This window comes from Narcine bancroftii, chromosome 6 (assembly GCF_036971445.1).
Source record: "Narcine bancroftii isolate sNarBan1 chromosome 6, sNarBan1.hap1, whole genome shotgun sequence".
NCBI classification, from domain to species: domain Eukaryota; kingdom Metazoa; phylum Chordata; class Chondrichthyes; order Torpediniformes; family Narcinidae; genus Narcine; species Narcine bancroftii.
In genome coordinates, this window is record NC_091474.1 from 222,119,435 (window position 1) to 222,133,420 (window position 13,986).

Genomic DNA, 13,986 nt, shown 5'->3' on the forward strand with positions numbered 1-13,986 from the left:
CTTACCTAAAAAATGATTTTGCAGAAGGAATGGAGTAAAGATTCCTGGGAAGGCACGTCATTCATATAAACAGAGATTAAGTAGGTAAGACTTCTGTTCTCAGAGTTTACAATGAGAGGTGACCTCATTGAAGCATACAAGATTCTTAAAGGGCTCAACAGTTTAGATGTGGCAGGATGTGTGCCCCAGCCTGTGGAGCCTTAAGCCAAGGATAACAAAATCAAAGAGGATGAAGACTTGGGTCGGAAATGAAATTTTTAAGTTCTGAATTATAAAAAATTCGAGTCGCTGTAACAGCGTTGCACTAACTGCTATACTAACTGTGTCACACTAAAGTAGACAAGGGGGTCAAAAGTTTTTTCACTCAAAGTATGGTTGATCTTGGGCACTGGAGACTCAGTCATAGACTGTATTTAAATTGAAGACTGATGGGTTGCTAGATATTAAATGAATTGGGGAAACTGGGGATTAGGCAGGAAAATGGTGCTTTGATCTTGTTGAATATGGAGTAAGCTTGAGGAGCCAAATGGATGCTACTACTCCTTTGTCTTGTGCTCCTTTGTTCCACACAAGCACAATGAATGGGAAAAAACCAAAGCAGGAAATGAATATTTGTTAACACTCATGTGCACAGCTTCAAGATTTCCAGGGGCTATTCCCCTGAGAAACATTAAAGCGAAGACGATTGTGAAGGCAATGCTAAAAGTTTTCACACCATTTGGCCTACCAAGGGAAATTCAATCAGACCAAGAGAGTAATTTTATGACTGGAATATTTCAACAGGTGGTGTATGAATTGGGAGCCAATCAAATTGTGTCATCTGCCTATCATCCTGAAAGTCAAGGGGCCTTGGAAAGGTTCCATTTAACTGAAAAATATGATGAGGGCTTATTGCATGGAAAATAATAAGGATTGGGATGAAGGAATCCATTTGTTATTGTTTGCTATTAGAGAGGCAATTCAGGAGTCTCTTGGCTTTAGTCCATTTGAGATGGTGTTTGGTCATGAAGTCAGGGGTCCATTACTATTGTTGAAGGAACAGTGGATACATAATGATATACAATCAAATCTGTTGGATTATGTTTTCAAATTTAAAAACAGATTATATCAGGTTTGCGAGATGGCAAGGAAAAATTTAAAAACTGCTCAGGGAAAAATGAAAATTCGGTATGATCAAAAAGCAAAAATTAGGGACATTAAACCTGGTGACAAAGTATTGGTTTTGTTTTCAATGCACTCAAACCCTTTGAGAGCTCAGTTTTCAGGACCATATAAGGTGAAATAAAAAATTAACCAGGTCACTTATATCATTGAGATGCCTGATCATCGAAGAGAGACACAGGTCTGTCACGTGAACTTACTTTGAGAAAATGACTGAGGAGACGACTAGGATTCCAACCAAGGTGCTAATTATAGAGGAAAGTAAGGAGGAGATAAGTTTCGTGGAAGGGCATGGAGCACAGAAAGTGATAAGCCCCAGGCTGGAAAATTCTATAGTTTTGCAAAACTCAGACACAAAGTTAATGCATTTGACTAAATCAGAAAGGAAAGAAATTAAGACATTAATTATGAAATTTAAGGATATATTCCTAGATGTTCCAAGAAGAACTACTGTGGCTTGTCATGATGTGGAGGTCAGTGATGCTAAGCCTATTAAGCAGCATCCTTACCAAGTTAATCAGAAAAAGAGCAGATTGTTGGATCAAGAGGTACAAAAAATGCTCAAAAATGACATCATTTGAAAATCAAGTTAAAATTGGAGTTCACCCAGTGTTCTGGTGGCTAAGCCAGATGGCACAATTAGGTTTTGTACAGATTATCGAAAGGTAAACATGGTGACAAAGACTGATGCGTTCCCTATTCCCAGAATAGATGATTGTATAGATAAAGTGGGGAAGGCTAAATTTCTTACAAAGATTGATCTCTTAAAAGGATACTGGTGTGTTCCTTTGACAAAGAGAGGCAGGGAGATTTCTGCATTTGTTACACCTTCGGGATTGTATGAGTATAATGTTATGCCTTTCGGGATGAAAAATGCACTTGGCACATTTCAGAGAATGATTAATGCAGTAATTCAGGGTTTAGAGCACACAGGAGCCTATATCGATGATTTAGTAATTAGTATGATACATGGGAAGAACACATGCTTGAATTAGAGCAGTTATTTCAGAGACTGGTGGAAGCATACCTCACAGTGAATTTGCACAAGAGTGAGTTTGGACATGCCACTGTAATTTATCTGGGTTATGTGGTAGGACAGGGACAGGTGGCACCGTTTGGAGCGAAAGTATTGGCTATCACTGTGTTCCCTATCCCCGGTAATAAGAAAGATCTTCGAGGATTTCTAGGTATGATTGGCTACTATCGTAGATTTTGTAAAAACTTTGCAGAAATTCCACTCTCATTAACAAAACTACTTGGAAAGAAAGAAAAATTTATCTGGTCAGATACATGCCAGGAAGCGATTCTGAAGTTAAAGGCCATTTTATGCTGTCAGCCTGTACTTGTGTCCCCTAACTTTGAAAAGCCATTCTCTTTTGCCGTGGATGCCAGTGACGAAGCAGTTCGTGCTGTACTGTTACAGAAAAAGTATGGTGATGGAGTAGAACATCCTATTTCGTACTTCTCGAAAAAGTTTAACAACCATCAACGAAATTATTCAACCATTGAGAAGGAGTTATTAGCGCTTGTTTTAGCATTGCAACATTTTGATGTGTATATTTGTACCGCTCAAAAACCGTTAATTATATACACTGATCATAATCCATTTTCTGTCTAAAAAGAAAAATAAGAATTGGAGCTTACTATTACAAGAGTATGATTTAATTATTACACACATAAAGGGGATGGATAACGTAATAGCAGATTGTTTGTCAAGATGTTAATCTGGGTAGATAGGAATCTAATCACAAACTTATTGTAAAAAAAATGGGAGGTGTTACAGAGTTCTGTGTTGTGCATTGGCCTATGTGTTGTGTGGTTTTATGTTAAAAAGTGAGTTTGCCTTCGAGAGCCAAGGTGAAGGTGGACTGCTGAGAGAGTCGGAGACGGACTGAGCATGTGCAGAAAATAAAAATATCTGGACTTGGACGATAAACCACCACTGGGGGTGCTGTTGAGTGGAAGAAGGCCCAGAGCATGAGTCATGGTCTGGAGAACAGTTTAGAATGTTGGGATTTCAAAAAAGATTAACATTCCAAAGGCAGCCAGAAGGATCCGGACCAAAACAGTTGTTCGTCTCTCTGCAAGCAACAGAAGACATTCGAATTTTGTGCTCTCTCTCTCTCTCTCTCAAAGATCTTTTGGCTTCAGTTTTCCAAACTGAATTTTATGATCTTTGCTTCAGTTGAGATCGAAGTTTTGTGAGTCTTTTGTGTTTGTTTTGTGTCTAAGTTTTTCTGTGGGCTGGTTGGAAATATAACAGACTTTAATTACATATGTTATATTTAGGCTGGGAAATTTATTAGTTTTACACTGTTATAGAAATTTGCATAGTAACCAGTGGACATTGTTATAAAAGGGGGGTTTTGACTTAAAGTTTGAAGGTGAATTTTTGTTAATAAAGTAATTGTTCATCCTTTACCCCTGTGTGATATGCCTTCTTTGTGGTTGCTGGTTTGATCTTGTAACACTATGAAGATAAATAGCAGTTATAGTTCGACTTGGGCATGTTTGGCACAGACACACAGGTGAAAGGACCTCTTTCTGCACTGTACTATTTTATATTCTACAGTGCCCTCCATAATGTTTGGGACAAAGACACTTTTTTTCCTTTATTTGCCCCTGTGCACCACAGTTTTAAATTGGTAATCAAAATATACACGTGATTAAAGTGCACATATCAGATTTTATTCAAGGTTATTTGTATACATTTTGGTTTGACTATGTAGAAATTACAGTACTTTTTATACATAGTCCCCTCATTTCAGGGCACCACAATATTTGGAACATAGCAATGGTATGTATATTAAAGGTGCTGAGCATCTTCTCTGGTGATGCTCTGCCAGGCTGCTACTACAGGCATCTTCAGCTCCTGCTTGTTTCAAGGGCTTCTCCCCTTAAGTTTTCTCTTCAGCATATCAAAGGCATACTCAATTGGATTTAGATTGGGTGATTGATTTGTCCATTCAAGAATTTTCCAGATTTCAGCTTTGAAAATCTCCTTTATTGCTTTAGCAGTCTTGCTGTAGGATGAAGCACCATCCAATGAGTTTGGAGGCATTTGTTCGAACTTGAACAGATGTTTCTATACACCTCAGAATTAATTTTGCTCTTGCCATCAACAGTTACATCATCAATGAAGATAAGTGAGCCAGTACCAGTGGCACCCATACATGCCAAGGCCATTACACCAACACTATCATGCTTCAGAGATGAGGTGATATGCTTTGAATCTTGATATGCTTTGTTCCTTTACATCTCCATGCCTTGCTCTTGCCATCTTAAGTTGATCTCAAGTCTCATCTGTCCACAAGACCTTTTACCAGAATTCTGCAGGCTCTTTTAAATTCTTCTTGGAAAACTGTAATCTGGCCATCTTGTTTCTGTGGCTAACTAGTGGTTTGCATTTTGCATTGTAGCCTCTGTATTTCTGTTCATGAAGTTTCCTGAGGATAGTAGCCATTTTCACATCCACACCTGGTTCCTGAAGAGTGTATCTGATCTGTTGAGCAAGTGTTTGGGGATTTTTCTTCATGATGATGAGAATTCTTCTGTCATCAGCAGTGGAGGGTCTTCCTTGGCCTCCCAGGCCCTTTGAGATCACCAGTTTGCTCTTTCTTATCGATGTTCCAAAATGTTGATTTTGGTAATATGAAGATTTTATTATTGTTTTTCAGCCTCCTAATGGCTTATTTGACTTTCATTGGAACAACTCTGGTCCTCATGTTGAAAAATGGCAACTACAGACTCCACAGCTTAGAAGCAAACCTAACTCTCTTATGCCTGCACCAATAAGGCAATTAACATACTTTCGCACTCATAAAGCCCTAATGTCCCAACATTATGGTGCCTTGAAATGGGGGAATTATGCATAAAAAGAGCTGTAATTTCTACAGGGTCAAACCAAAATGTATACAAATAACCTTGAATAAAATCTGAAATGTGCACTTTAAACACATGTGAATTGTTTGATGACAAATTTTAATCTGTAGAACACGGGGGCAAATAAAGGAAAAAATGTCTGTGTCCCAGACATTATGGAGGGCACTGTATGTAAAAATAGTTCATGAAAAAAATATTACAAATGAGGAAAATGTGAGAAATGGGATTCATTGATGGCTGTACTGACATGTGCACAGACATATGGGTTCAAATGGCATCCCTCGAAGAGTATTATTCCATGATTCAAAAGTCATATACTCAAATTCAAGTTGGAGTAAAATAAAATGTGTATGTTCTGTACCCTCCCTTTCGGAGAATGGGCTATATATTGACAGTGACTAATCCAGGCTGTGCAAAATCTCGCAGACACAAAACAGAATTCCCAAGGTTACAAAGGAAGTGTGACAAGAATAGCCAAAATACTGGTCTGAGGGATGGGACTAAGGATTTACAGAGGGAATTTCAGAGCTCAAGGCTTGCACAGCTTTCACAAGGCACTGGTAAAATACTCTTTTAGAATATTTTGAACAGTTTTGGGCTCTTCATTTAAGAAAGGATGTGTGACATTAGAGCAGGTTTAGAGGAGGTTCACAAGGATGAATCCAGGAATGAAAGCATTACCATACAAGGAGCATTTAACAGTTCTTGGCCTGCACGTTTTGGAATTTAGGAGAATGAGGGGATCTCACTGAAACGGGAATGTTGAAAGGCACGGACAGGGTAGATGCAGAAAGGTTGTTTTCCATGGACAGGGTAGATGCAGAAAGGTTGTTTTCCACGGACAGGGTAGATGCAGAAAGGTTGTTTTCCACGGACAGGGTAGATGCAGAAGGGTTGTTTTCCACGGACAGGGTAGATGCAGAAAGGTTGTTTTCCACGGACAGGGTAGATGCAGAAAGGTTGTTTTCCACGGACAGGGTAGATGCAGAAAGGTTGTTTTCCACGGACAGGGTAGATGCAGAAAGGTTGTTTTCCACGGACAGGGTAGATGCAGAAAGGTTATTTTCCATGGACAGGGTAGATACAGAAAGGTTGTTTTCCATGGACAGGGTAGATGCAGAAAGGTTGTTTTCCATGGACAGGGTAGATGCAGAAAGGTTGTTTTCCATGGACAGGGTAGATGCAGAAAGGTTGTTTTCCATGGACAGGGTAGATGCAGAAAGGTTGTTTTCCATGGACAGGGTAGATGCAGAAAGGTTGTTTTCCACGGACAGGGTAGATGCAGAAAGGTTGTTTTCCATGGACAGGGTAGATGCAGAAAGGTTGTTTTCCACGGACAGGGTAGATGCAGAAAGGTTGTTTTCCATGGACAGGGTAGATGCAGAAAGGTTGTTTTCCATGGACAGGGTAGATACAGAAAGGTTGTTTTCCATGGACAGGGTAGATGCAGAAAGGTTGTTTTCCATGGACAGGGTAGATGCAGAAAGGTTGTTTTCCATGGACAGGGTAGATGCAGAAAGGTTGTTTTCCATGGACAGGGTAGATGCAGAAAGGTTGTTTTCGACGGACAGGGTAGATGGGAAAAAAAATCAGCTCATGAGTAAATGGCAGGGCAGACTTGATGAGAAAAAAATAGCCGATTTCTGCTCAAATGTCTTATGGCTTTATGAATGAATGAATGGTCACCAGTCCAAGGGCAGGCAATACACCTGACATGACAAAAGATGTCAGCTTTGTCTGCTTGATTCTTTCAATCTTTAAACAAATGATGTGGCAGAATCTTGCCTGTCTCCTCTTACTGAAGTCAAGTAGGGGAGGCCTAATAAAATCATGTCACAAAAAGAAACTTGAGAAATTTTTAAAAACTGCACTGATGAGAAAACCAAATCAAGAACCTCAGAAAGAAACCCCAATTAAACTAAATTAAAATCTGTTCATGCAACATTAAGTAACCACAACACCTTTCCTTTGAGTGGTTTATAGATGATAAATAATCATTAGACAGATTAATTTCCACTTCACCAGACAGGAATAGAGCTCATTAATTATCTATGACTGGACTTCAGGGACTGGAAATGAGCTCTGCGTTGTCAGTGAGGAAAACATCAAGGTGTTCCAACTCCAGACGGCCAGTCACAATGAAGGATCAAAAATACAGGAGTCAGGGGAATTAAAGAGGCTTTGATTAAAACAAAACAGAATTATTCAAAAGAAATAACATCTCTATTTACTGATTTTATTTTTAATTCTAATTTTTCTACCATATTACAATGGACTTTGCTCTCCAACATAGGAAAAAGATTAAACATTTATGCAGTATTAGAGAATCAGGGAAGCTGAAGGAAAATGTCTATTAGATCTTTTCATCTTATACTTTTGAACTGAGTGTTGACATGCTTTCATGAAGCAGAGTCAAAAAGGGAAAATGAATAGGGAAGACGAGATGGGCTAATGGAGGCAAATACGGTGAATTATATTTATATCTGGGAACCATTATAGATAGTGAGGGAGAACAGAGATAGCATACAGTCAAGGATACAGGACCCAGCAAATAAGAAACCAAAATGGCACAACCAATAACAGAAAGTTCAGATTCAGCTATCAGGTTTATTGTCAGATTACATACATGACATCACATACAAATGTGAGATTCTTTTTACTGTGGGTGGCCAAGGCATAATTACCACATTAGCAGTACACATGTAAACAAACAGATATGTAAACAAACTGCAATACAGAGAGGAAAAAAAACAAAGTGCAAAAGTACGAGTCTTTAATGCCCTGATTGAGTCCATTGTTGAGGACGTCTAAAGACAAGATGGAATTATATGGTAGGGAGAGCAAAAGACATGAGAGGTAATAGATAGGAAAGATTTCAGGAAACTTTTCTCTATTTGGTGGTCTGGTAGACCTAGCTTTAGGGTAACCAGCAAGAGATTTAGAGAGGATACGAGCGGGACTTTCTTCATCCAGAAAGTGGAAGGCAATGTCTGAGAGGGTGTTTCAAGTTAGGTCACTGACAGCATTCAAGAAGTGTCAAGATAAGCACTTGAATCACTAGGCACAGAAGGAACAAGTGTTGATAGATGGGATCAATAGGGAAGGGTACCCACTGATTAACATAGACTAGTTAGGCCAAATTTCTTACTTCCATACTGTGCAATCCTATGACTATAGGAACCCAATTAGAACTAGGCAAGCGCGATGATCCAGAAAGAAATAAACAATACCATGGATTCCTTTACCTGAATAGCAAAAGTACCGATTCCTCCTGATCCACCAAGGATCAAAACCCTGGAGTGAAGAAATTAAAAACATTACATAAACCAACAACTACAGTTCAACCTTTTTTAATTGAGTTCAGTAAATTATCAGCAGTAAATGTGGAAGAGGAATCACTTTTTATTTAATCATGATAAAACATACAATGAAAAATGATATTTTTAATGTAAATACCCCCTACAAACCCCCCCCACCGCCCTACCCCAACCCTCCCATCCTTCCCCACCCCCCCTCTAAACTACCCCTAGGAAAAGGAAAGAAAAAAAGAGGAGATCACATAACATACAACTCATCAATTAGTTGCCATGGTTCAGAACAACACCACTAATGTGTGGAAAGGAGATTAATAATTCAACCCCATATAATCCGAGTTTTAGTTAAAAAAAAATAATTATTACGTAAATTATGTTATCTTTTCCAATGGAATACAAGGTCTCATTTCCAAATGCCATCTCTGAATACTCAAATTAGTCTCATTTTTCCAAACATTTTCTAGCCACAGCTAAAGCCAATCTCAAAAAAAAATTTGAAATTTATTTAATTTTAACTCCAAACTCAATCTCTTAATATAACCCAACAAAAATACTAAAGGATCAAGTGGGGCCTTCAATTTAAAAATAGCTTCTAAAAGTTCCTTAAATCTATTCCAAAAAGGTTTCACTGTCTCGTATAGCCAAGTAGAATGTAAGAAGAAGTCGACATCCTTACGACATCTAAAACATAAATCCGAAGAAATAAACTTATATTTCCTTAATTTCTCCGGAGTTAAATATAATTGATGAATAAAATTATAATGAACCAAACAATACCATACATTTACAATTTTAGTTATTCTATCCTCACATAGATTCATCCAATCATCCTAAGAAATAGATACAGCCAAGCCTTTTTCGCATTTTAATCTAGATTTATAAACATCCGTCTTAAGCATTTTATTCTGTAATAAAGCGTACATCTCAGATACAAGTCCTTTCAGTAAGTAACATTTCAAATTTAGACCATCTAGGTAACCTTGAAGTACACCCAAAATTATCCAACAATAAGGCTTTAATTTGATAATAAGAAAAAAAGAGTATTCAAAGATATATCATATTTCTCTTTCATTCTTTGAAATGAAATAAAATTTTCTGGAAGAGGAATCACTTGATCATTTTAATTTATGAAGGGATGTGCAGCATTGTTAAAAATGGTCAATAATAACTGAATTCTGACAATTTTAGCAAAAGTCTTATTTACACATACAGCATTTAGGGAAATAGTGGCAATTGCTGAATCAGTGGGATTAAGATGTTCAATTTTATTGGGATTAAGTTTTAGAATTTAACATTCCTACAAATTTCTTTAATGGGTGGTGGGGGGGGGGAATCAGAAAAAGGAGGTGGGATAGAGGAAAAGCAGAAATTGTCAAGTAAATAACTAGATCCTAAAGATCCTGCAAAATCTACCTGACTTTTACTTTGTGGACTTAAACCAAATTTTGAATGTTACTACCCTTAGCAGGGCTTTGTTCCAGAGTTTATTAAGTGAACTACTTTTTCCAAGATGAATCACTGCCAAGGTACTGTTTTCTGCACAAAGAACATGAAACTTAATAGTATTATTAAATAGACACTCAAGTGTCTGATTTCTATTAAGTGTAGTTTGTTGCAATTTTATTTCCCTCCAATACTGAGACCATCTTTAAGACTTCCATTAACTATAGTATCCTTTTGCCCCCGTCCTTCTCATACAATTACTGGTTTGCATCAGAGTTCAAAGAACTCTCTTGAGCCTAAGGATATCCAGATTATTACAGTTGCTGGAAGTACAAAGATGAAGCAGACCGGTTTACTGTTTCCAACCACCAATAAACACACTGAACCAGGAGGTGGTGGATACTTACCCAAAGCATTATGGACCATGTATTGTTCTTCAATGCTTGAAATTGGTCTCAGAGTTGTTGAAATTCATCAGATTACCTCCCCCTTTGTCTTTCCAACTGCAGTCATCTGGAACTAAGTGGGGTCTTTTACCTGTTTTCAGTTTGCAGGCCCCTAATTGAAAAAGTGGGGGAGCAGGAGAATTTGAGCAGCATTGAGTGAATCGTCTCAGTTGTGCTGCAAGATTTTATAAAAACCAGTAACTCTCCTGCCAGTCTACCTAATGATCAATGATGAGCGACACATTAGGCCCTTTCAAACAAGGAAAATGCCTGACTGTAAAGGTGGAGATTCTCCACCCTTGTGTCTGGAGACTTATCTTTCTGAATGTGCCGCAGCCAGTTCTGAGGTGCCAAATGCAACCCTTCTCGGGGAAGGATTATTGGCGGAGCACAGCGCTCCACTGCCCCACATGAATGTACAGCTGTTGCAAGTGGATGGTTAAGTGATGACGCCATCAGCCCGCAACCCACCTCCCCACTCACCCCTCTCTCCTCGAGGCAGCAGCTGTCAGAGCAGCAGGGGCCTACGGACTGTGACAGCCTCACCAGACCACTTCAACTTTCGGGGCCACTCTCTGCTACTCAAAACACGGCAGAGCAATGGCCGTCTTCCCTCCCCATATCCCCCATGCAGCTGGAACTGGTCTGGGAAAAACAGAGCGGTTCCTGCTGCGTGGGGGTTGATGGGTAGGGAAGATGGCCATTGCTCTGCTACAAATTTATGACGGGTGGTACTACAGCACCAGTTGCCCCGCCTCCATCAGATCCAGAGGGCACCACGAGGCGCCACTTGACATGAATGCGACACTGGTTGTAAGTTTTGTTTTTCCTTCGTGCTTGTCGCCGGCTGAAATGGCCTATTGTCAGCTGGATTTGAAGTCTGGCCCTGTGGGGTAGGGGGAAGGAGAAATGCAACTTAACAAAAGATGTAGTAAAGGTAAATTAAACAAAGGCCCCAAATAAGACTATATCCCAAACAACAATGGATTCAAGGGGAATCTAGATGTAGAAAGGAAGAAATAGCAGAATTTGTTATAGGGACACATGGAACATAAACAGAAGCATTTCTGATGCAAATGGACAGTAACAATCGACTGACCCCATCTGCCAGACATCCCAAAGTAAGTAAAGAAGCCTACATTACCTTTTCCCTCTACAGTTGTCTTTACGAAGTCCTCCAGTGTTCACCAGGGCCGACCACGTCGACAAAGCCACGAAGGGTAAAGCTGCAGCTTGACTGTGACTGAGAGCTTTTGGCTTCTGGGCCACCTAGAATAGGGACTCTGATTAGAAGAATGCACCAAGTTTTATTTTTAATCTTTCAGTCCGGCTCAACAGATTAAAAGTAAAGGGGCAGCAGAGTGGTGCAAATAGCAGAGCTGCTTCCTCATGGTGCCAGGGTCCAGAGTTGAATTCTGACTTCTGTCTGTAGGGAAGTAAAATACGAAAGTCTGCAGACGTCGTGGTTGAAGTAAAAACAAAATGCTGGAGAAACTCAACAGGTCAGTGTAATTTATGTCACAAATATAAAGATACATAACCAACATTTCAGGTTGAGGCCTTCATCAAGGTATGGACAAAATGTGGGCAGGCACCCAGTTGTTGGAATTTTTAAACATTTGTGATTGGAACTGAAATTCCATTTGGTATTACATCGTTTTAAAGGGCTCTCTCTAATGCTGATAATTTCCCACTAGGAATCCACCAGAGGGCACTGCCTTACCAACCCTTGGTTGCAAACCCAGACTCGTACAGGGAGTGCTCCAGGAAAAGTCAGATACTAAAATCTGGAACAACCAACAACAATCTGCTGGAGGAACTCAGCAGATTGGGCAGAATTAGATGGGAAAGAGGGAGTTCTGCTCCTAGTAGCCCTGCAGGAAACTACATGCACACATCCTGAGATAAGGTCAGTCCAATGCCTCATCCCAGCAAATATAGAACAGAAACAGACCATTCAGGCCAAATGGTACACAAAATAGTTAGTACCTTCATTTCATAGAGTTAAAGAACATCATGGAGGCTCTTCGCTCCAATTTGCTCTCGCTGACCAGCATTTGGCCCATCTCCCAATAAATATAATTTATCCATGTACCTGTCCAAATGTTTCACTCTTAAAACACTTATCCTTTCTCCTTTATCTAATTTTACCCAAATGGATCTACCCCATTCATCCTGCCTGGGAAATGTGGGATGAAATATCAAATTGTAACTTTTCTCTGGATTAGGCTTAGAATTTATTGCCATGAACAAGTCATGAGATTCGATGCTTTGCAGCAGCATCTTAGTGGAAACATTAATATTATAACCATTTTGAATATTTTATTTTGAGAATTTTCAATCAACATGTAGTCAAAATGAAGAATAATCAAAAAGAAAAACATCAATATCCATAATATTAACAAAATTATACAAATATCTGCAGGTCGATATTAAAGAAAGTGAGAAAAAAGTCAACATGTGATTCAATTATGATAAAAAAAGAAAAATTACATTACTACAAAAATGAAAATTCAATGTCCATGTTGAACTGAAAGCAGGGGTGGGCAATTAGTTTTCCCAAGGGGCCACATGAGAAACAGAAAATATTGTGGACGGCCAGACCAACAGGCTGAACTAAATTATGCTTAATATTAATTCTATCTCTTTATAAAAGCAGTAAATTGCATCGTTTTGACAAGATGCGACTGGTGAGAGTAAATGTGACGATTAAGCAATGGAAAATAACTAGGAAAAACATCATTTATTCAATCAAAATGACCCAAAACAATTGTAAACAAAATGTGCATGTTCAGAAATGTACCATTTTTTGAAAGACCAGCATTAAATCAGCTTGCAGTCCAACCACCTCATTTGCTGTTTTTCAGTTCTTTTTTTCTTGTTCAGTGAGAGAAATCTCGTCTCTGTTGAGCTTGAACAAGTGCATCGAAGTCAGGCTGAATGTCTGAGGTGGAGATGCGAAGGACAACTGACAGATGATCATCAGTGAGAGACGATCTATACCTGGATTTCTTAAACTTCATCACTGAGAATGTTTGTTCACATATGTAGGTAGATCCAAAGAGAACCAACATCTCCTGTACCTTTTCCCTGATGGTAGAAGAGTGAACAGGGCGTGGCATGCTGGTGGGGGTCTTTGAGGATACAGGCTGCTGTTTTAAGACACCGCCTCATATAGATGTCCTTGATGGAGTGAAGTCTGGTGCCTCTGATGTAGCAGGCCGGGTTAACAAACCTCTGGAGTTTATTCCTGTCTTGAGTTGGCACCTCCACACCAGGCAATTATGCAACCAGCCAGAATGCTCTCCACAGTACACCCGTAGAAATTTATGAGAGCCTTACCGAATCTCCTCAGACGCCTCACAAAGTAAAGCCGTCGGCAAGCCTTCTTTGTGATTGCATCAATGTGAAGGCACCAGGACAGATTCTCGGTGATGTTCACACCCAGGAATCTGAAGTTCATTAGCCTCTCCACTATTGAGCCCTCGATGAGGACTGGGTCATGTTCCCTTAACTTCCTCCTGAAGTCCACAATCATCTCTTTGGTTTTGCTGAATTTGACCGTAGGTTTGTTGCCACTAAACCATTCAACGAGCTGATCGATCTGTACGCTTCCTCACCGATTCTGCTGATAACTGTGGTGTTATCTGCAAACTTATAGATGGCATAGGAATTGTGTCTGGCCACATAGACATGGGTATATAATGAGTAGAGCACTGGGCTAAGTACGCAACCTTGGG

The 13,986-nt window shown here is 39.4% G+C and overlaps 1 protein-coding gene across 2 annotated transcripts in view; it reads right to left on the reverse strand.

Moving 5' to 3' along the window:
* Nucleotides 1–13,986, reverse strand: part of rtn4ip1 (reticulon 4 interacting protein 1) — a 58,927-nt gene that overhangs the window by 33,947 nt on the left and 10,994 nt on the right. For both annotated transcript variants that reach the window (XM_069887480.1, XM_069887479.1), the window contains exons 4-5: nucleotides 11,391–11,515; nucleotides 8,289–8,337 (exon numbers count right to left, since the gene is read on the reverse strand). In XM_069887480.1, coding sequence (XP_069743581.1) covers nucleotides 8,289–8,337; nucleotides 11,391–11,515 — 174 coding nt within the window. The remainder of the gene's footprint in view (nucleotides 1–8,288; nucleotides 8,338–11,390; nucleotides 11,516–13,986) is intronic.